At 30.5% G+C, this 23,596-nt stretch overlaps 2 protein-coding genes across 2 annotated transcripts; one reads left to right on the top strand and one right to left on the bottom strand.

Annotated features, from left to right (window-relative positions):
• The first annotated feature begins 428 nt into the window (after positions 1 to 428).
• LOC111984068 (uncharacterized) lies at positions 429 to 4,540 on the top strand. The gene is made up of 8 exons (XM_024015720.2): positions 429 to 479; positions 1,257 to 1,289; positions 1,400 to 1,527; positions 1,628 to 1,760; positions 1,845 to 1,922; positions 2,894 to 3,010; positions 3,886 to 3,948; positions 4,045 to 4,540. Exons 1-8 carry the CDS (start codon positions 429 to 431, stop codon positions 4,126 to 4,128), a joined length of 687 nt encoding a protein of 228 aa, XP_023871488.2. The 3' UTR covers positions 4,129 to 4,540.
• A 2,470-nt stretch (positions 4,541 to 7,010) lies between these two features.
• LOC111984982 (ferric reduction oxidase 2) lies at positions 7,011 to 19,769 on the bottom strand. Its single transcript, XM_065778675.1, is given in 9 exon segments — positions 7,011 to 7,344; positions 7,532 to 8,220; positions 8,561 to 8,804; positions 9,180 to 9,507; positions 18,606 to 18,840; positions 18,972 to 19,107; positions 19,110 to 19,165; positions 19,360 to 19,462; positions 19,568 to 19,769. Coding segments are annotated over 9 exon segments (2,133 nt in total). The 3' UTR covers positions 7,011 to 7,204.
• Between the last annotated feature and the right edge of the window lie 3,827 nt (positions 19,770 to 23,596).

Below are 23,596 nucleotides of genomic sequence, written 5' to 3'. Positions count from 1 at the left end.
TGCAATATATAATAATCTCCACGAATGGGTATATATATGACAAGAAGTGAACCATTTGCATTTCAAAGACAGACATATAGGATCTTTGTACATACGTACCCAATAAGTGATGCTAAGGAAGTAAGGATAATATAAATCTTAGTCTTACTAACTAACGTGTAAAATTTTAAGGAAAACACAAAGTAATAAAGAGATTTAATTATCATATTATTGATGTGGTATGAATCATATATATATTAATGGCCTCAAATTTGTAAGATTTTCGTAGCAAATTTGTAAAAACTTATTGGAAAGCACTCAAGAAGGTTTTATTAGAACTTAGTAGTTTATTTGAAATCGGGTGGAATTGTTTTAGGACTCAGAAAGCACACAAGAAGGTTTCATTTTTTTTTTTTCATTTTTGGGTTGAAAATCCGAAGTACCTTAAGATGCATAAAGTCGTAATCGCTGGTGTACGCCAAGACTCAAAAGGATTAAGGGTATGTTCAACTAGTAAGTTAATAATTGAGCGGTAGGTTTAAATAAAACAAAAATAAAAAAGAGATATTAATTAAAAAAAATAAAAGTGAATAAAATAGAATAGAGTGAACAATTTTAAAAGATACAAAACATTGTTTAAACAAAATATTATGAAAAAACTCAACAAATTTAAAATCAAAATATATTAAATCATTTCAAACATTTATAATTTTTCTCCATAATACAAAATTAATATGAATAATTAGGGAAATAATGGCAAACAAGACATGGTGATATGATATTCCTTGATTTCTTTCCTTAATATAAATTTGGGTAAATTGCAAATTACACCCCTAATGTTTGGGGGTGATTGGATTTTACACCCTGAAGTTTTAGAATTTGAATTTTACCCCCTCAAGTTTGGGGTATTTGAATTTTACACACTGACGTTTTAGAACTTGGATTGTATACTCTAAAGTTTAGGGTTGTTTGGATTTTACACCCCCCATTTCCGAAACTTTAGGGTGTAATAAATCCAAACATTTCAAAATTTTAGAGAGTAAAATTCAAGCACTTCTAAAATATAGGGGGTAAAATCCAAATTCTGAAATGTCAGGGTATAAAATCCAAATACCGCCACATTTTAGAGGGAAAAATACAAATTTTGAAATGTTGGGGTGTAAAAGTCAATCACCTCTAAACTTTAAGGGTATAATTTGTAATTTGCCCTAAATTTTTTTTAAAAGACCAAAATGACAAGTTAATTGTAGGAATTTTTTTTTTTTTTTTAAAATTAGGTAGATAAGTATTATGAACTTGCTGGGGAGCTGGTATGAATTCGACATGATTATTATTATATGCTTTTTTCAACATTGATACCTGTATCTTGAGAGGGGATAATAATAAATTTAATTTATTTTATTTTTTTTGTTGTTCTTAGGTAAGGTTCTTGCTGAGATCAGGAAGGGATTATGAACAAGCATCTACAGATTCAGACAAATTATCTCCTAGATTCTTGGGCTATTTTCTTTTCCGTCCTAATTACCGGAGGCAGTCCTCGGAGAAAAGGTTGTACATTTTTATTTTTAATATTTTTTTATGATTCCCAGTCTCCGCAAGCTTTGGCATTCCAAATGATTCTAACTAAGCATCTTATTTCTCCTGTCAGTTCATTCAAGGAGCAGAGTGCTCATATTTCTTCTGTTAAGAGTATCTTAGAAAACCATGCGAGTTATTTAATGTCAGGGAAAGAACTTTCTAAGCTTGTTGCATTTGTAAAAGGCACTCAGTTTGATTTAGTGGTAAGAGAAGGTTGTGTTTTTTCTTCCTGCATCATTATGTTCTACTGTGAAGTGATTTAATTTTTTGACAACTGTATGTTGCAGGAGTATCTTCAAAGAGAAAGATATGGATCTGCTCGCTTGGAAAACTTTGCTTCAGGGCTTGAACTAATTGGGCAAAAGGCATGACTGGAAACTCTTAAATGCTCAAAATCCTTCTTAATTTATTGTTAAAAATTTTAAAGTCACATATTAACAGCCTAGCATCACCTTCTCTCTCTCTGCCATTTTCTTTTGGTTTTATTTCATTTTTATGTTATTTTCCTAGGTGCCTATCCTGATTCAGCCTTTGTAATGGGTATATGACGAAAGTAATTATAATTTGTCATAAAAATTAGGTTAAAAATGAGACCATTTATTATTGTCAGGGTCATGGGTTGGTTGATCAATTGCAATGGTTTATACTGAAATTTGGAATAAGATAAAGCTTCTTATGAATATGAACAATTGGAATCTCATACGGGGTGGGTCAAATTAAATGGGTGATGAGCTAGTGGGGCAGGACTGATCTATGAAGCTTGACTGGCAAGCTTTTCATATTATACATGGATTTGCTCTATGACTGAGCAATGGGCATTATGCTGTGGCCTACCTGTAGTAAAATAGAAGGCTGCTCAAGGGTAAAGGTAGACTCAGGTACTTTGCTTCAGCTATTGCATGGTGAGATGGCAACTTGCTATCCTAACTTTCCCTGTCTGCAAATAGTTGATGTTGGGGCTGTCTCTTTCTTCATTTGCAAAGAGGAAGTTCTCAGCTGACTGGCTAGCTAATAATAGCCTTAGTCATAGTTTCCAAACTATCCTCCTATAGAGCTGAGGGATCTTATGTTTTCTAATTTGGTAGGGCAGCTAGGCTCAGTTTGTTGTAGTTTGGGTTTCATCACATGTCTAGAAGAAATGTTGAATCCTGATGGATTTTTCCATATAAGGAACAATGGATCCTAGTGTATTTGTTGAAGTGTAAACAGAGGCTTGAATATGTGTCTTAAAGCACAAAGCATGATAATGCATTTAATTCCAGAATATTTGGTTTTCCGTATTATTTTTGTTTTATGGACTCTCTCTCCCCTTGCTAAATCCACTGTGTGTTTCCAGCTTCAAATGGCTACTTTGCAGAGCCGGTTGGATGCGGAATTCCTTTTGGCTCATATGTGCTCTGTCAAGTTCAAAGAGTGGATAGTTGTATTGGCTACACTTCTAAGACGATCTGAGGTACGCTTGGATTCCTTTTTACAAACTCTGGTCTCTAAAATTGTTGGTTCATGCATAGGCATTGTTGGTGTATTACTTGTCTGAGATCAGTATTAGCTTTCATGAATTATGAGAAACTAATGAAGAACGTCTTAATATTGGGATTGTAATTTCTGTAGTAAGAATTTTCAAACTCGAACAACAAGGATAACTCTTATTATGTTTACTCTTGAAGGGGAGTTGGTTGTGGAAATTTCGTAAAGTTAACAATTCTTTTTTGGTTAAGATCTCACCTATATATCTTGGAGGCAATTACTTAACGGTTTTGGAATTGCTTGTATTCTTATATATACCATACACATATGACATTTTGTAGCTGAATGTTTTATCCTCTCAAAATTTGTGTACTAGTGATAAATAAAATTAATGGTGGCAAAGCTGAGGAAAGCCAGTACTGGAAGTTAAAAGTAGGATTATAATATGTTTAAATGATAGTTTTTTGTCATCCTAGCCTTGTGCCAATAGAAGAGTCTTTGACTAATACGTGCAGAAAAGCATTAATGTTTAACCTTATCCTGCATGGATACATGCATACAAAAATGGTGTATAGGTGGCAAGGGAATTTTTGGTGAAAGATAGGGTAGAACAGAGCAATATTTATGTCTCATCTAGGTTGGTCTTAAAGGGGAAAGGATCCCCTCCAATTGAATCCTCAAATTCCCTCACATTTTTAGCTAGATGTGTTACACTTGGCATTTATTTGATTTTAAATGTCACGTCTTAAATCTAAATAACAATTGGAGGGAATTGAAGGATTTAATTCCAGGGGATCTTATCTTTGTTCTTAAAGTAACTCTGGACCCTTTTTAACCCATGTTCGTTGTGAATTTGCCCAGGTCCTTTTTGATCTTTTCCAGCATGATATGCGGTTATGGAAAGCATATAGCATTACCCTGCAGGTACGTATGCTTCAATGCTTTCTTGATTTTAACAATAATCATGAAATTGGTCATATATGCATATCTCAGGGTTCTTTGTTGATCAATGATTTTCAGTCACATCCGGTGTTTGCTGAATACCATGATCTGCTTGAAGACTTGGAAGAGAAACTTTCGTCAGTCACAAATTTGGAAGATTAGCCAGGGCAGTATTGGATTTCTAAGCCTAGACTTTGGCAACAGATTGTTGCTAATTGGAGTAATTCAATGGGAACATTTCCTTGGCCGGAGCAAATATCAGTCAAATCCCATACAAATGACCAAGCATCCATCGGTCCGTTGAATGGAGCGGACAATGAGCACCAGGAAATAAATCATGTTGTCCATTTTGTATCTAGTCTTTTGAATGAAAATGATGGTATTGCTAGTCTCATTGGAATAATAGAATTGTTCTTTCTTATAGGTAAGGAGGATCAAAACCTACATGGGGAGACCTATGCGAAGTTAACTGCCTTCTGAGTTTTCATTTTCTTTTTCTAAATTGTTTATTTATTCACATGTATAATTTCTATATATAGAAAAAGAGCCTCTGATCGTGTAGGTGTTTCTTCAATTTTATTGGTTCACACACTTATACCAATTTCCAGTTTATCACATGGTAAACGTTGAGAGCTTTAGTCTACTAAACTACCAACCAAGGATAGGGGAAATGGAAGTGTCCACTTAGCCTCATTTTTATTAGGTCTTGAAACTCAAACCGTTTATTGTACTGTAAAAGGGAGAGCTTCAATTTTTAAGGTCGAACCAAGGTTGAACCGGGGTCGAATTGTGATGATGTCATAATTAATTTAATAATAATTTTAAATATATATAAAAATATTAAATTAATAAAAATTGAAAAATTAATTAAAATAGTCAAATTAAAATAAAAATCCAAATTTCAAATATATTTTTCATATCATAATTTTTACAAAATAAATAAAAAAATATCAAATCTTAAGCAAATATAGATATAGTATTTATTTATTTACATGTTATTTAGTACAACCTTGATAATAATAATAATATTATAATAATTATTATAATATAAGAACTTGTGGACTTGTGGCAAATTGGTAATACACATATATTATGTCACGTCACGTCACATCACGTTGGGCTCAAGGTTACTCAAAACTGAAAGAGAAGTCATGACTGAAACATTCAACTTATTTTTTATTAAAAAATTCAAAGTCTTTAATATTTTCAATGCAAGTGCTAGTTAATAGTCACATGCAGGTTTAGGAAACTTCAAAAAGAAATTCAAAACAAAGAAAGAGAAACCACATATAACAAAAGTTATATAGCAGTGTTTAGCAAAAATAGACTCGGAGAGGAGACTCGTTACACATTACGTTGAGCTCAAGGTTACTCAAAGTTGAAAGAGAGGTTATGACTGAAATATTCAGCTCATTTTTCATTCAAAAATTCAAAGTCTTCAACATTTTCAATGCAAGTGCCAGTCAGTAGTCACATGGAGGTTTAGAAAACTTCAAAAAGAAATTTAAAACAAAGAAAGAGAAATCACATATAACAAAAGTTACATAGCAGTGTTCAGCAAAAATAGAGACTCAGAGAGGAGACTAGTTACACATCATGTTGGGCTCAAGGTTACTCAAAGTTGAAAGAGAAGTCATGATTGAAACATTCAGCTCATTTTTTATTTAAAAATTCAAAGTTTTCAACATTTCTAATGTAAGTGCCAATTAGTAGTTACGTGAAGGCTTAGGAAACTTTAAAAAGAAATTCAAAATAAAGAAAGAGAAACCACATATAACAAAAGTTACATAGCAGTGTTCAACAAAAATAGAGACTTGGAAAGGAGACTAGTTACACATCACGTTGGATTCAAGGTTACTCAAATCTGAAATAGAAGTCATGATCGAAACATTCAGCTCATTTTTTTTATTCAAAAATTTAAAGTCTTCAACATTTCCAATGTAAGTGCCAGTCAGTAGTCATGTGGAGGCTTAGAAAACTTCAAAAAGAAATTCAAAATAAAGAAACAGAAACCACATATAACAAAAAATTACATAACAGTGTTCAACAAAAATAGAGACTTGGAGAGGAGACTAGTTATTATAGAGTAGTGGAGATGGACGGACAGAAGAAGAAGAAGAAGAAAAAGAAAGAATAAGAAGCTACTGCTTCGTGGTGCCACCCTTACTTCGTTGTCTTTTTGTTCCTCTTCTCCTTCTTTATTTTTTTTTTCTTTAGAAATTATTTGGTTGATCCGAAAAAAATAGAACCATGTAAACCGTAAAAACCGACTACAGTTTAGAGAACCGTACAGTCTGGTCGCGGTTCAAATAGTTTCGTGCTTTTTTCGCATTGAGAGGTTCTTTGAATTAAAAAAACCGCAATAGGTAGAGGTTCACGGTTAACCAGGTCGGACCGTACGGTCCGGTCCGGATTCGAAACCTTGATTTTTAACTCTCTCTCTCTCTCTCTCAAAAATGAGCCAACCACTTAACAACCTGCTACCACAACATTTATGAAAAAAATTTGTGAGGAATTGTGGCTGAACTTGATATTTTTTATTGGAAAACTCGGTAGAGTCACATTGATGTTTGCAAATTATGTTGTTTACGCCATCCCTCACATGAATGTAACCAATGACATGTAGCGTGGTAAATATTGCACACCCTTCAGATGAGAAAATTCAAGAAATTCATTGCAATGTGATTACATCGACTGGTTTTCTACATACAGAAACGATCCAATTCATTCTTCATAAAGGAATGTACTGGATTGGCTACTTGAGTTTAGATTGAGTGCATTTGATTGTTTTAAAAATGAAAGAGAAAATTCCGATGCTTTGTATATTTGTTTCATTCGCCTGCCATTTAAGCAAAAGCTACGTTATGGTGAGGGAAGGTTTTTGTTGTACACATTTTTGACATTGGCTTCATTTTATGAAGCACGAATCTCAGCCTTACACTAGTTCATGCAATGATAGAAAATCCAATCACAGAGATAAGTCATCCAAAAGATAGTCATTATTTTATGCTCATAAATATATACATTTTATCACTGAGCGGTGAGAGACTAAAGCCACAGTTACACATTTAACAAAGCATACGAAATCATTTGCACTTGCATAGTTACATTTATTCTCCTCAACATACACGTCATAATGATACAGGCATATAGAAGCAAGCCAGCAACCACAAGCACCAGTATTTTACAACATTGCTGCACACGTCTAGTACCCCTTAGAAATTTCAACATAGACAACTCACCAGCTAAAACTGATAGACTCAAAGTGCAGATTATCTGCCAAACCGGATGAACAAATGGTTGCAACCTCTTGTCTCAACCTCTTTGGGCCAGACGCGAAAATGTTGGTACTTGATCCATTGTACTCAAGTAGCATTCCTGCAAGAGAAAATTTATCTACATTTGTTAGAATTATAATTAAATAATTAAATTTATAATTTCACCACACTTAAAACTTTTGAAATTATCGGCAATTTATTATAATTTCAGAGCATGCCGTCTTAACTTCGAAATTTGAAGGCCAATCCAGATATTAGATGTTTATATGAGAGTACAAGTTACTCACTCCTTAGGTCAGGTCTTCGACCATAGTGCACATTGGTAGCTTGGGAAAGAGACTGGCGTGGGTGGCTTTCCAATTCCATATCATACGAGCTTGGAGACCCAGTCGTCCCTTCCATGTTCTGAACCTGACTAGTCTCAATATCATTCTGCCTCTTGTTCCAAAATACTGCTGCACTTGCTGTCATGACTATACAGATGCATACGACTAACACATTTATCACAGATCTCCAAGTGGTTGAAAATATTATATTGGAATTATGATCAATAGGATATATGTAGTAATGAGTAATAATTCCAAGTAATATAAGGAAAATGACAAAGGAAGAGGCTATTATCATGCCAAGCCAAAGCCAGTGTTTGGGGCCTAAAATGGAAGACAAGGGTGCATCTTTTGCATGAGGCTTGAACTTTATGGCTTTTATAGGCTTTATGTTATCTATTTTGGGTTCTTTCTCTCTTGTTACAAAGGCCTCAATTTGTAGCTGCAAAATGGAGTTGTCAAAGGGGGTTCCAGAGATGGGAAGGATGAGGTCTAGCATGGTTAGTTCTGAGGAGTTCTTGAATGCACAAATTAGGATCACTTTCGGAGCTTTGTAATTAAGCTGTGTGCTCATATAGATGAGCTCTCGAATGATTGAGATGAATGGAGTAATGCCACTGCCTCCACTCACCATCACAAGGGTGTCAAACCTGCATGAACGATAATTAATATTATTTGAAATATATTAAGCTACCATATAGCTAGTTTGCATAAAGAAAGTACATTTTTGTTTCTGTTCCTTTATTTAGTCCAGAAAAGAGAAAAGAAAAAAAAGAAGCAAACTTTTGTTTGAAAAGCAAAGAAGTCAAAACAATAATCAAGTCATAGTTCTAAAATTTGTAGGTTCTGTTATGGATTGTCAACAGACTAATTATGGTTGGTTACATGTATTTTTTTCTACCATTTTATTTTATTTGAAGTTGCAGTCTCTATTACTTTCTTATTTGACATGTCATTTTTCTTTGAGTCTATTCATGTGCATACGTTTACCTTAAAAAACCTTTAGAAGCCGGCGCATATGGTCCTTCAACTGTGACCGCAAGACGATCCAGTGAAGAAGGTGATGAAAGCATCTGGTAGAGCTTCTTAGTCCAAGTTCCTTTGCTTTTAATGACAATGCTGATCTTGTTAGGTTCCAAATTACTGCTAGAAGTGATACTAAAAGGATGCCACTGCAGTTTGGAAATGCTGGGAACATTTATGAACATAATGCCCAATGGATTATAGCTCAGACCTGGCAGGATAGATTAGAAAACGAACTTAAAATAAAATGGACCTTCGCATCAATCTTAAAAGTCACAGGTAAAATGTTCTCAATGAATTTTTTTCCTTGAATAAGTTTAAAAATAAGTTTTTTCTTTTCTTTCAAGAATAGTTATATTCAAACAGTTTATGAAAATTCATTTTGTAGTGTGTATGAGCCTGAATAAAAATCTTATATCTCACTCTTGGTGTTCTACTTTATCCTTCATCGACTCTAGTATGTCATGTGTGAAATTTTTTTTTGTTATTATTTTATAAAAAAACGTGTGAAAGACTGTGATTAGTAAGATATAAAGTTAAACACAAATAAATATAAGCACCAATCATATGTATATAGTAGCATTACCTAAGCTCTTGCCAAGGTTAAGTTCAAGAGTTTCACATGGTAAAACGCGGGCAGAGAGTAATCGAACATTTCGTCGTGATTGTAGAAACCTCAAGTAACGATCGACAACAAAGAGGTAGAAACTTGGAAGCATCATGCCACAGAAAGAGATACCAACATGGAGTATAAAGAAAATCATGAATATGATGTAAAGGTAATGTGTGTAAAAGAAGAGCTCGAAGAATTTCCGTCGTATGCGAGGGATGGTTGTTAACCACATGGCTAATCCAGTTACCAAAGCAATCTCTCCAGCCAAATTTGATACCCCAATTTTGTCCCATTTAAGCATCTGTATTGAAACAATAGCATAACATTTTAATCTTTACATCTCAATTAAGATTACAGAGGAAAAACAACATTGCAATATATAATAATCTCCACGAATGGGTATATATATGACAAGAAGTGAACCATTTGCATTTCAAAGACAGACATATAGGATCTTTGTACATACGTACCCAATAAGTGATGCTAAGGAAGTAAGGATAATATAAATCTTAGTCTTACTAACTAACGTGTAAAATTTTAAGGAAAACACAAAGTAATAAAGAGATTTAATTATCATATTATTGATGTGGTATGAATCATATATATATTAATGGCCTCAAATTTGTAAGATTTTCGTAGCAAATTTGTAAAAACTTATTGGAAAGCACTCAAGAAGGTTTTATTAGAACTTAGTAGTTTATTTGAAATCGGGTGGAATTGTTTTAGGACTCAGAAAGCACACAAGAAGGTTTCATTTTTTTTTTTTCATTTTTGGGTTGAAAATCCGAAGTACCTTAAGATGCATAAAGTCGTAATCGCTGGTGTACGCCAAGACTCAAAAGGATTAAGGGTATGTTCAACTAGTAAGTTAATAATTGAGCGGTAGGTTTAAATAAAACAAAAATAAAAAAGAGATATTAATTAAAAAAAATAAAAGTGAATAAAATAGAATAGAGTGAACAATTTTAAAAGATACAAAACATTGTTTAAACAAAATATTATGAAAAAACTCAACAAATTTAAAATCAAAATATATTAAATCATTTCAAACATTTATAATTTTTCTCCATAATACAAAATTAATATGAATAATTAGGGAAATAATGGCAAACAAGACATGGTGATATGATATTCCTTGATTTCTTTCCTTAATATAAATTTGGGTAAATTGCAAATTACACCCCTAATGTTTGGGGGTGATTGGATTTTACACCCTGAAGTTTTAGAATTTGAATTTTACCCCCTCAAGTTTGGGGTATTTGAATTTTACACACTGACGTTTTAGAACTTGGATTGTATACTCTAAAGTTTAGGGTTGTTTGGATTTTACACCCCCCATTTCCGAAACTTTAGGGTGTAATAAATCCAAACATTTCAAAATTTTAGAGAGTAAAATTCAAGCACTTCTAAAATATAGGGGGTAAAATCCAAATTCTGAAATGTCAGGGTATAAAATCCAAATACCGCCACATTTTAGAGGGAAAAATACAAATTTTGAAATGTTGGGGTGTAAAAGTCAATCACCTCTAAACTTTAAGGGTATAATTTGTAATTTGCCCTAAATTTTTTTTAAAAGACCAAAATGACAAGTTAATTGTAGGAATTTTTTTTTTTTTTTTTAAAATTAGGTAGATAAGTAATTGTAATTTGTAAGTAGGTAAAAAAAAAAAAAGTAAAAAAAAAAAAAGCACACAAAAATCTACGGGACCGGCCATTTGGGTTGAATGGGTTAGGGAAAAGAAAAAAAAAACGTAAGATCTAGTTGGGTTTGATTAAGTCATATTATTAAATAATCTAATCGACTACTCAAATTGATTTACAGAATGGATCCTTAGTCAATAGTCTAATTGGTTGGGATGATTTGAGTTTGATTAACTAAGACCTTAGTTGTCAAACTTGAATCAACCCAACCAGTGACACCCTTATCCCTTAACCTATTTGAATGCTCGATCAATTTAAATCAATGAAAGACCAATTTAAAATCTCCTTAGTTAGGAATGGCTGATGGCGATTAGAATCTTCTATAGTTCTTAAGAAAACTCCATCGTTGAGTTTCTAAGATTTTATCAAATCTAATTTGAAATGAGTAGACAAGATTTCACTACATCATTAATAATTTAATAGATGCAACAATAATAATATAATCAATTTTTTGTTATTTATTTTTTCTGAAAAATAAATAGAGTAGAAATTTAATATACTTCCAAATATTTATATGTTAGTCAATCAATAAATGTTAGATTTACAACGTTTTTACAACAAATGTAAAAATTTATATATGTTAGTCAACATTTCTTTAGTTCCTATAAAACAAAAAAACAAAAAAAAAAAAAATCCTAGTGTAGGTAGGGTGAAGGCTCCTCCCAACCACACAGCACGTTTTTAGGATGCAATAACAACCTGATCTCAATCCCACGTTATCCCTATTCCTCACCAACATTTGCAGGAAAGGCTGCCAAATTCCAAACAATAAGGTTGATACTAAGTAACCACCAATTATGCTAAATCAACATCACATTTATCACCGCACACCCTTGGTGCGGTAGTCACTCTATAGCAAGGGTTGGAGTTTAAGTCTTCAGGAAGAAATTTTACATACTTATACACTTTAGATTAGGTTAGAATAGAAATTTTATCTTGTAAAAAAGAAAAAAAAAAAAAAAATCACATTCGAAATGCCTAACAATATGCCTAAAATACGTCGGCTATATTGTGGAGGAGTAGTGAACTTTTATTTATTTATTTTTTTTAATGTTGATCATGTGGGACATTATCAATTTTATTACATAAATATTAAAAATTTAGTTAATACCTAGAAATTAATAGTAATTTTTTTAATGTGTTGCACTAATATCAATCATGTTTATAATCACATTTATTTGTATACTATTTTTGTATTGTTTATAATTACTTTAGTATTTATAATTTATAATATATATGAAACCGAAATATTTAGACAATTGGATGGCCTTGTATTATATTGTCACATATTTTTTTTTTGAAGTCTAACAATTTTATACGTTTTTATTTTTATTTTTATTTTTTTATGATATATATATATATTTATTTAAAATTTTATTACAGTATTTAATTTATATTTAAACCTTGAATTTTAATAGTCAGTATTTTGTTTTAAAGACAATAATAATAATATATTAGCAGATGAAATATATATATATATATATATATATAAAAGGTTTCTCTTTAAACTAATTTTGAGAGAAATATTTCAGATTTTTTTATGTCTTTTTATTAGATGTGAATTTTGAAATTTTAACTTTTAGATTACATGTTTTTTTGTTCTTAACATTTAAGTTAAATTTCTTTCAAATTAGATATAATTTACTATTCCATTAATAAAAATATGTAATTCAACTATTAGATTTTTAAAACTCACATCTAATAAAAAAAAAATATAAAAGAATTTTAAAGTTCAGATAAAAACATTTTCCTTTGGATAGAAACATTTAATTCTAGTTCATTAACTATCTAGTTTTCATTTCTAAAAATGTTAGTGACAATCCACATCCAAAAATCCTACGCGTAAAGAACAACCGACAAAGTACGAAAAAAGAAAAGAAAAAGTAATTCTCTACCATACGTACATGAATTAGTAATACTGCACTCACCATCTTTTTGAGGCTGAGGGACAGGGTCCTACCAAGAAAGTGTGTCACTCAGCTCTCTCCCAGCCATAAAGTCAACCTAGTTCCATTTATGATGAACCTCTCTTAGTGATCAACATAAATTCAGCCTTCTCAAACTTTGAAATAGTCTGCATACCCAATAATCTACATAGGAGAACAACCACAGAACTTGACGAGTGGGTCCAACCACTACCGGAGAAGAGCACCACGATTTCCATGTGATGTGAAGTGAACACCACCATTTTTAGATTCTGCATCTGCTACTGTCGGTTCATGATCTCTTTACATGAACAAAATCATACCTACACGTACATCTCCTAAAAACATTGACACTTTTTCTATTTTGGTTACTTCTAATGCTAATAGTCTTTTAAGTTAATAGGAAGATTAAGGTTTTGACATGGGATTATATATTCTTGTTGTCACTACAAAAAAAAGGTTTTGTAGCCACATTTTTAAAACGCGGCTATATGTTAGAAAAATGTGGCTATAAGACGATTTGGCTTGTAGCCGCGGTTTTTTACGCTGCGTTTCTAAATGTGACCTAAACCTCGTGACTATAGGTCTCAGGTGCACATTCTATGATCGCATGTTTAAAACGCAGCCTCAAGTGCGCTCTTTACGCCGCGTTTATAATAAACACGGCTTTAGCCCGTTTGTAGCCGCATTTTTATAAATGCGGCCTAAAAAGACGTGACCTAAGACCCGCGTGCAATTAGATAACAAAAATAATTTGCATGTAAGTATGGTAGTAAACAAGTTAAGTCGAGTTGTATACTTGTATATTAGAAGTTCAATATTATTCATTTAATTTTCTTTTGAATACGAGCTAAGTTTTAGTACTTTATCAAACTAGATTTTAAATTTAGGTTTGGGACACTTTCTTATCAATCAAATTCGAATTTGTTTATAAACTACTTGATTAAGTTATTTAGTTCCTATATATAGTAAAAATATAACTAAAATATTTGGCCCTTCACAAATTTATTGATTTATTATGAATATATTGCTTTTACTATCATTAAATAGAAAAAAAAAAAAGATTTGATTTCATATGAATCTATTTACAAATTTATATAATCTAATTTTAAGTCTATATAAGTATATTTTCAAACAAATTTATATAAAAAAATATAGTATTATATATAGCTAAATTGAAACTCTAATCACAAGCTTGTTCACAAACATATTATTATGTTTGAGTTTAGCTCATTAATTTAATAGTCGAGCATAAACTTGGATTTGAGTCTAGATTTTTTGCTAAACAAACAAATATAAACAAACATTTCCCTGAGCTAAACTAAAGTAATTTATAAAAAAACTTGGTTCATTTACCGACTACAAGTAAGTCTCTCCAAAAATGGGTATACACATACATATAATATGTCATCATATGATAAATATGGACATTTTTAAAAATTGTGAACAGCTAACCTCCATCCCAAAAAGAGCTTTTCTATGATTCTATATTTCTATCAAATACAAAAAATAATTGGAAAAGAGTAAATTCTTTGTCTAAGATTTGAAAAAAGATTTGGCAAAAGAGTAGAAAGATTACGCCTTTCTTGTCAAGAGCCCTTAACAGGATAACCTAATTTTCCCAACCGAACCCCACTTTCATATTTATATTAAAAAGAAAAAAGGAAAAAAAGTGACGCCTTCTTAAAGGTGGAGGGGCAAGAGAACTAGAGAAGAGACTTGAGGGAATGGGATAGAATGATTACGTCACTTTTTTTAATTTTTTTTAAAAATATATATACACACACTAGAATTTTAAGAAAACTGAGAAAAATTGGAGGGAGAGGGATTTTCCTTCAATTAAAAAAATTTTAGTTTGTTAGTTTTGTCATTATGATTCTATAATTTATATATGGAAAATGTTAACAAATGCCTTAAGGGCATTAGTTTAAGAACTATTTTTAAAAAATTTTTATGGGAAAATGATAAAAAAATTAGGGCCCGTTTGGTAATGTTGTTCTAGTAACGTTGTTTGTATTTTTTGAAAATACATGTGGATGAAAAAGTGTGTGAAAATATGTGTAATATTGTTTAAATACTGAAAAATGTTATTTAAACAATAGTAACAAATGGACCCTTAATTTTGTTGACAACTTTTTATATTTCCTATAAAAATTGTGTCAAAAATTTTCTAATATAGTTTATTAAAATTATTCTAAGAGTACTCATTAACAGAACCCTTTTTATATATAGATTTTTAAATTGATCAAAACAAGGATATAATTGTCAATTTATTTGATAATTTTATCATTTTCATCTTAATTAAAAAAACGAGAGAGATGTACTTCTACTCCACTCATCTTACCTAATCTATATATATATATATATATATAACCGAAATTTCTAAAATTCTCACAATTTTTCACGTTAGTATAATATTTAAATAAAATTATCATTTTATTTAAATAAAATTATTTTTGTTTAGTCCAAACTTAATAAGGAGTGAAACTCTATCTCTCTAATAAGTCTAACTTAAACTCAAACTCATCATTAATTTTTTTTAAAACAAAATTATTTTTGTTTCATCAAAACTTATTTCTCTAATAAGTCCAACTTAAACTCAAACTCAAACGTTGATAATTTTGAAAGAAATATTTCAAACTCTTCTTATGTATTTTTATTAGATATGAATTTTGAAAGTTTAACTGTTATATTGTATGTTCTTTATGTTCTTAACATACATGCCAAATTTCATTAAAATTGGATGTTATTTTGATCAATATATTTATTTTTTATGCATAATTTTAGACCACAAAAGTTTAAAATTTAAATATTTAATTCATAATTAGCTATTGATATTTGATTTTCATAAAATTTTGCAAGTATGGAGAAAATAATAAAAATATGTAATCTAACCGTTAAATTTTTAAAACTCACATCTAATAAAAAGATAATAAAAAAAAAATTTAAGTTCGGGTAAAAGCATTTTCCTTTGGATAGAAACATTTCATTTCTAGTTCGTTAATTAACTAACTAGTTTTCATTTCTAAAAATGTTAGTGACAATCCAACTCCAAAAATCCCGCTTAAAGAACAACCAACAAAGTATGAAGAAAGAAAGAAAAAGTAACTCTCTACCGTACTTACATGAATTATTAATACCATACTTACTATCTTTTTGAGGTTGAGGGATAAGATGTGGTATTAGGTGTTTTGGATGCATGCATCCTTGTACTTATATGAGGGTAGACCTCACATTTGTGGGACCCACTTTCATGTGAGTGGGAGGATGCATACATCCGTAACACCTTGTATTTTTCTAGAGGGGCAGGGTCCTACAAAGAAAGTGTGCCACTCAACTCTCTCCCAACCATGAAGTCAACCTAGTTTCACTTATGATGAACCTCTTTTATTGATCAACATAAATTCAACCTTCTCAAACTTTGAAATAGTCACAAACTTCTCTCTGCATACCCAATAATCTACGTAGGAGAACAACCACAGAACTTGACGAGTGGGTCCAACCACTACCGGAGGAGAGCACCACGATTTCCATGTGATTCGAAGTGAACACCATTTTCAGATTCTGCATTTGCAACTTTCGGTTCATGATCTCTTTACATGAACAAAATCATACCTACACGTACATCTTCTACAAACATTGACACTTTTTCTATTTTGGTTACTTCTAGTACTAATAGTCTTTTAAGTTAATAGGAAGATTAAGGTTTTGACATGGGGTTATATATTCTTGTTGAATAATTACACTCACAATCCCTCAATAAAAAAAAAAAAAACTTTCACAATTAGATAACAAAAATAATTTGCAGGTAAGTATGGCAGTAAACAAGTCAAGTCGAGTTGTATACTTGTATATTAGAAGTTTAATGTTATTCATTTAATTTTCTTCTAAATATGAGCTAAGTTTTAGTTCTTTATCAAACTAGATTTTAAATTTAGGTTTGGTACATTTTCTTATCAATCATATTCTTGATTAAGTTATTTAGTTCCTATATATAGTAGAACTATAACTAAAATATTTGGTCATTCACAAATTTATTAGAATTTATCATGAATGTACTGCTTTTACTATCATTAAATAGCCAAAAAAAGAAAAAGAAAAAAAGATTTGATATCATATGAATTTATTTACAAATTTATATATTCTAATTTCAAGTTTATATAAGTATGTTTTTAAACAAAATTATATATAAAGATATAGTATTATATATAGCTAAATTGAAACTCTAATCACAAGCTTATTCACGAACACATTATTATGTTTGAGCTTTGCTCATTTAATAGTCAAGCATAAACTTGGATTTGACTTTAGATTGTTTGCTAAACAAACAAATATAAACAAGTATTTTCCTAAACTAAACTCAAGTTATTTATAAAAAAACTCGGTTCATTTACAGATTACAAGTAAGTATCTCTCCAAAAATGGGTATACACATACACATAATATGTCATCATATGATAAATTTGGCAAAAGAGTAGAAAGATTACCCCCTTCTTGTTAAGAGCCCTTAATGGGATAACCTAATTTTCCCAACCGAATGCCCCTTTCCTATTTATATCAAAAAGAAAAATGGAAAAAAAGATTGACGCCTTTCTTAAAGGTTGGAGGGAGAAGAGAACTAGTGATGAGAGTTGAGGGAATGAGATGGAATGATTTCGTCAGTTTGTTTGGTGGTTATATATATATTAAGAAAATTGAGCAAAATTGGAGGGAGAGGGATTTTCCTTCAATTAAAAAATTTTAATTTGTCAGTTTTGTCATTATGATTCTATAATTTATATATAGAAAATATTAATGAATATCCTAAGGGCATTAGTTTAAGAACTATTTTTAAAAATATTTTATTGAAAAATGATGAAACAATTAATGTTGTTTTTTATATTTCCTATTAAAATTGTGTTAAAATTTTTCTAATATAGTTTATTAACAATTATTCTAAGGGCACTCGTTAACATTACACTTTATCTATATTATATAGGAGTATAAAAGGATTCCCCTTTTTCAATTGGACTTTTATGTCTTTCTCAAAAAAAAAAAAAAAACTAGATTTTTATGTAGTTCAAAAATTTCATCATTAATGAAGGGTTACTTTATTTAGAAATATGGTCATAAATGTCAAATAACAAATTTCATTTTGAATTCAAAAAGTGAACTCCTAAAATTTAAGATTTTTTTTCTTCACGTTCAAAAAAGAAATTATAGTTACTGTTTATCTCTAAATTTTATCATTTTTATTTGTTTGAAAAAAAAAAATTCTAAATTATAATAGATGAAAATTATTAATTTTTACTCAAAAAATATAAGAGTCTATGAGCATGCGTTTGAAAAATAATTTTTTTTAAAAAATTATAATAGATGCAAATTATTAATTTTTACCCAAAAAATATAAGAGCTTTTGAGCACTCGCGCATACTCAGAGGTTAGTATATATATAGATTTTTAAATTGATCAAATCAAGAATATGATTGTCAATTTATTTGATAATTTTATCATTTTCATCTTAATTAAAAAAGAAGAAGAAGAGAGATATACATTTACTCCACTCATCTTCACTAATTTTTAAAATATTCCAGCAAGAGAAAGACAAAACTATTCTTCTTCCCTTACATCTCCTTCAATTTCATACCCTCTACTCTCCTCTCTTTCAAAATTTCCAAACACACCATAAAAGAATTGTATATCTTTAATAAAAAAAGAAAAAAAGAAAGGAAGAGATGCAAGAATGCGTCATGAATAAATTGAAGTTGGTTCCGAAATATAAATTCTTAATTACCTGGGAGAGTTCATTGGTAACGGCCCAATAGATGATGAAACAAATACCATGAGTTGTGAAGAGAGTCATGGTGATGTTTCCAAGCCATATATGGTACTTGATACTGTTCTCAGAGGTGAGGCCAAAGAGTGGCAGCAAAGATGAACCGCGAGTCACCGGGAAAAACAGAAATGCTAAGCATATGTTCCCAACGAGGCCTAGGGTTAAGGCTGCAGAATCCAGTTTAGATTGCCATCTGCCACCAAAAGCACCAACAAGCTTTAACATTTTATTAAATTATTAATTCAACTTTTTAGGATGATGATATCGTTTGAAATGAGAGTTCGATCGAGCATTGGATTTGATAATTTGTTAAGAAATTCTTACACTTTTTCGCCTTGTGCTGCTGCTGAATTTGGGTTGATTTTAGCAAAATAATTGCTTATGTAAGTTGCGAAAGTCCATGCTAACAGTGCAATGAACATGATGAGAAAGGCTAGCTCTACTCTGGAAACAATCCCAGAGGGCCTTTTATGAGCACCGGCTTTTTCCATGAGGCAAACCGAGGATTTCTGCAACTGCTGTTAAAAAAGGTAGGATCCAAGTTTTCATTCTTGTAAAAAATATTTGATTACATAAGAAATGAAATTGATTATTAGTTATATTAAAAAAAAAGTAGTTGAAAAAACATCAATTGTCCTATAAGTTTAAATTGTTAAAAAATAGTAAATTTAATAATTTAGTCTATGAATGTACATAGAAAGCTATAAACTACCTTGCCATTTTATCATTTTTCAATTCCTTTCCCATATGGAGGTAGAAACAGCCCATGGCAGCAACAAATAGAATGGGAAGAGTGTAAATCAGAAGCCTTGCACCTGTAACACATGAAGAGTATAAATAAATGATATGAGAAAACAACATTATATACAACGTGAACACAAAAGCAACGAAAGAGAAAAGAATAATGCAAATGGAACAACCTTGTTTGGGCTCGAAATATGTTGAGTTAAGCTTTGCTAGGATACTCGGCAACCAACTTTGCTTATAGGTGTTTGTAGGCGCCATGATCCACATCAGAAGAGACCCCAAAAACACTGCCATCAATAGCAGCCTTAGGGCTGCCTGAACTGTGCTGAATATTTCATTGGAAGAAGACCATTTTTTAACCACATTTGCATCCATCTTCTCTCTCGCAGACACTTACACGTTCACAAATAAAAAAAAAAAAAAAACAAAAAAAAAAAAAACAAAGGTACCATAGATCGAATAGGAACAAAATCCATTACATTTTCAGTGAAGGAGTTCATTTTATCGCATAATTTTATTTTATGAATTTAATAGTGTACGTTGACAATGTTAATATAAAATTTTAAGTGACTTATCATTAAATATACATTTTTATATTTAATATACTAATGAAATTGATGAATTTAAAATGGAATATAATCGATCCTTTTCAATATCAAACATTATGCCTGAGCATGGGAATGAATGCAACAATATAAAAAATATATGTATTATGAATGATGGGCACGGGATGATTAATTGCAAGGGTCATGCAGTATAGTAGTTAATTAAGGACTGGAAATGGTATCATAATCGTTTGTGTTTTTTAATCCAAAGTTGGAGTTCATAGTGTCATAATCAAATTGCTTGCAGTGAAAAGGTCGTTACACTTCATACTTATATAATGCTTATAGATAAGATAAATAATTGTGTTTTTTGAAAGGATAAATAAATATTTTGAGATTACTTGAGGAAGGTCCATGCCAATAATACGTCGTAAAAATTGCAGAGACAAGAAAGGCACTCAAACTCTCCAGAATCAAAAACAGCATGACCTCTAATAAAAAAAGATAGTAATAATAAATATTCTAGGACCACAACAATTATCACAACTTTTCCCGCTTATTTCTTTCACATATATGGATTCACTATTTTTTACTCCACTATATACAGTTTAGCACATCAAAGTTGTAACAAAGTTGAATCATACATTCCGAGGTTGTTGTACTGATTTTTTGCCAAATGCAAAGGGAAAAAAGAAAGACCAGCTAGCATGACATAATAATAATGGCCCCCTCCAATTTAAACTAGTGAGGCACAGTATGTACATGGCATTGTTGACCTTTCTAGTTTTATAGTACGCACAAACGTGGTGCCTAGGCATTTTTCTGTACCAAAAAGGACCTATAGTTAGTATGCAGGTTGGACTTTTGGAGTCATAAAGTAGGAAGAGCTCATTTTGGAGCAATTAAATTGGCCCACAATTGTCAAGAGCCATGGTTGGCACATTTTAGTATTTTCGATTGACAAATTTAGGATTTAAATTTCATTCTATTCCTTGTAACTGTCGAATATAAGCAAATTTGGTCTATAATTTATTTATAAAAAAACACACACACACACACACTCACACAAAATACGTCTGTAATTTGAGTAAGCATGGTAAAAAGCTAAAAGAAGGCTAACTATTGTTCCGCAACTCTCGGATGTGAAATGTTCATATACCCATCAAATATCCACATTTTATTCTTAACGTGAAATAGTGTGGAAACCGTTAGATGTTAAATCCAATAGATGTGTTGAGCATACATATTGTAAGAATACTTTATAGAATACTTGGAATAAATTTTATAATAACAATAGACTATAGTTGTTCAGAGGCACAAGTTTAAGTTAATTTTATTTAAAACTTTGGTTTGGTTTTGTAAATTTATATATATATATATATATATAGGGTGTGTCTTGTGTCTAGTGTTAAAACTTTGGTTTGGTTTTGTAAATTTATATATATATATATATATATAGGGTGTGTCTTGTGTCTAGTGGAAGTTTTCACTGGACACGTTAGATGGTGGACACGTGTCCGAATCCAGATGTGTCCAGTGGAAATTTCCATTGAATATAAGCCATGTCCATATATATATTTTACCAAAATTGGATAGGGAGGAGGTATTTTTGCTAATTGCTCTAACCGCAAAAGTTGATGATGATGCCGCTAACAAGCTTCTAATATGCTTAATGCTTAACGATCTAATAAGAGAAATACTATATTCACAATAAATTTTAGAAGTTGTTATTGGTTGTAATTTAAGCCTATTATTGAAATTACCCTTTTATCTAGAATTTACAACTAATAACAATCTATCACTTAAGATTTATTGTGATAATATTGTAGACATTAACATTTTGTATCTAATAATTATTGTTTTGTTTTGTTTTTTAACAGAAAGGATAGAAATTGGTTGGTGTTGATAACAATATGACATCGACTTGACTAAATGCATGTGGGCTCGTGTTTGTTTAGATCTTTATGTAGGTGTGCATGTGTTTAGAATGTGCTTGCGTGCCCCAGCTTGTGGTTGATCTAAGGGGAACACTTTCCACACAAGCTTGCCACATGCTCTACTTCTGATTTTATATATATATATATATATATATTTTTTTTTGAGAATTTGTTCTACTTCAGATTTGAACCTATGTGACTAATATTATTTATTACTATATTGCATATTTTGTAAGAAACTACACGAGAGAGAGAGATTAAAAAAAAAACCCAATTTCCTTTACAAGATAAAATTATTCTAAAAGATAAACCTTTTTTTATATAGAAAACATATAAAACATTTCTCCTTTTATATATGTATAAAAATATTTCAACTTGTTTGAACTTTAATATTTTATTGACAATAATGATAATTTAGTTTGTTAAGACATATCATTATAAACTATAATAAAGTTTGTCTTTTTACAAATCTAATAAAGTTATAAAATCTAAATTTTTAGAACCATATTTAATTTTTTTTATTAAAAATCATTTCATAAAGATCTTGAATTTTTTTCCTTGCAATTTGAATGAATAGATCATATTATTAAATAATATACTCTATATGTATATCAAATTTAAATGAATAAAACAAAATAATTTCAAAATTATAAGAAAATGAGACAATAAATAATTTTGTAATATATTTGGTTAAGTGACTGAAGAAATATATTAAACATCATCTCTTCATTCATTAGTTATATATCTTTCTTGACGATATAGTTAAAAATTGGAAAGAAAAAATACTAAATATATTAAATGCTAAATTAGTTTTTATTATTTATTTATAGTATCATAAATTTTTTTGTTATCATATGTATTGCGTACTATAATTGGAATATAGTAAAAGAGATAATTTAAGACACATATAGTTGTTCTTTCAACCTAATTGGAATATAGTAAAAGATGTAATTTAAGTCATAAATATGCCCATATGTATGTTGTAGACATCATATTTCATAAGCATAAAAATCCCATTTTTTGAACAAACAAATTTACATGGCAAAAATGGTCATATATATATATATATACATACATATATATATATATATATATTTATTTATAAAGTTTTATTTTGAAATTTCCAAAACTAATCTAGCCTGAAATCGACATCATAATATGCTCTTAATTTAAGTTAAAATCACGGTTTTCACCATCAAGATACAAAATAGCAATTTTCGTTGGCTAAAGAATAGTTTATTTATTTATTTATTTATTTTAGATAGTTACAATATGTGTAAAGAAGTGCTAATTAAGTTACATGGCTTTTGACAAATTCGACTAAAGGCTAAGGCTTCATTACCATGTGTTAGGACATATATGTTTTAACTTGTTTAAGAACATATGTCACTTAGTTATGTAAATTGGCTAATCCTTTGACAAAACGCACTCTGCTTGTAATTGGGTAGTTCTAGGTGTTTTTAATACTTCAAGAAATAATGTTTCAAGGTCAAGTGTTGAAGTCATCAAGTCTGTCCAAGAGAAAGCAAGTTGAAGTGCAAAATTTTTAAAGCTCGACACCTCTCGACAGCTACCTCGACACCTGCTATCTGTCGAGATTTAAAAAGTCAGATTTCCAATCTGATTTTCTTGGGATCCGTGAATATGTTTTTGGGCCTTCTTTTCTTCTAACCCTAAACATATAAAAGGATTATTTTAAGAGCCGTTTTGGGTGACACAA

Source organism: Quercus suber, unplaced genomic scaffold (assembly GCF_002906115.3).
Source record: "Quercus suber isolate HL8 unplaced genomic scaffold, Cork oak 2.0 scaffold_189, whole genome shotgun sequence".
In the NCBI taxonomy this organism is placed as follows: domain Eukaryota; kingdom Viridiplantae; phylum Streptophyta; class Magnoliopsida; order Fagales; family Fagaceae; genus Quercus; species Quercus suber.
Note: the sequence above shows the minus strand (reverse complement) of the source record. Positions and strands in the feature narration are given on the sequence as shown.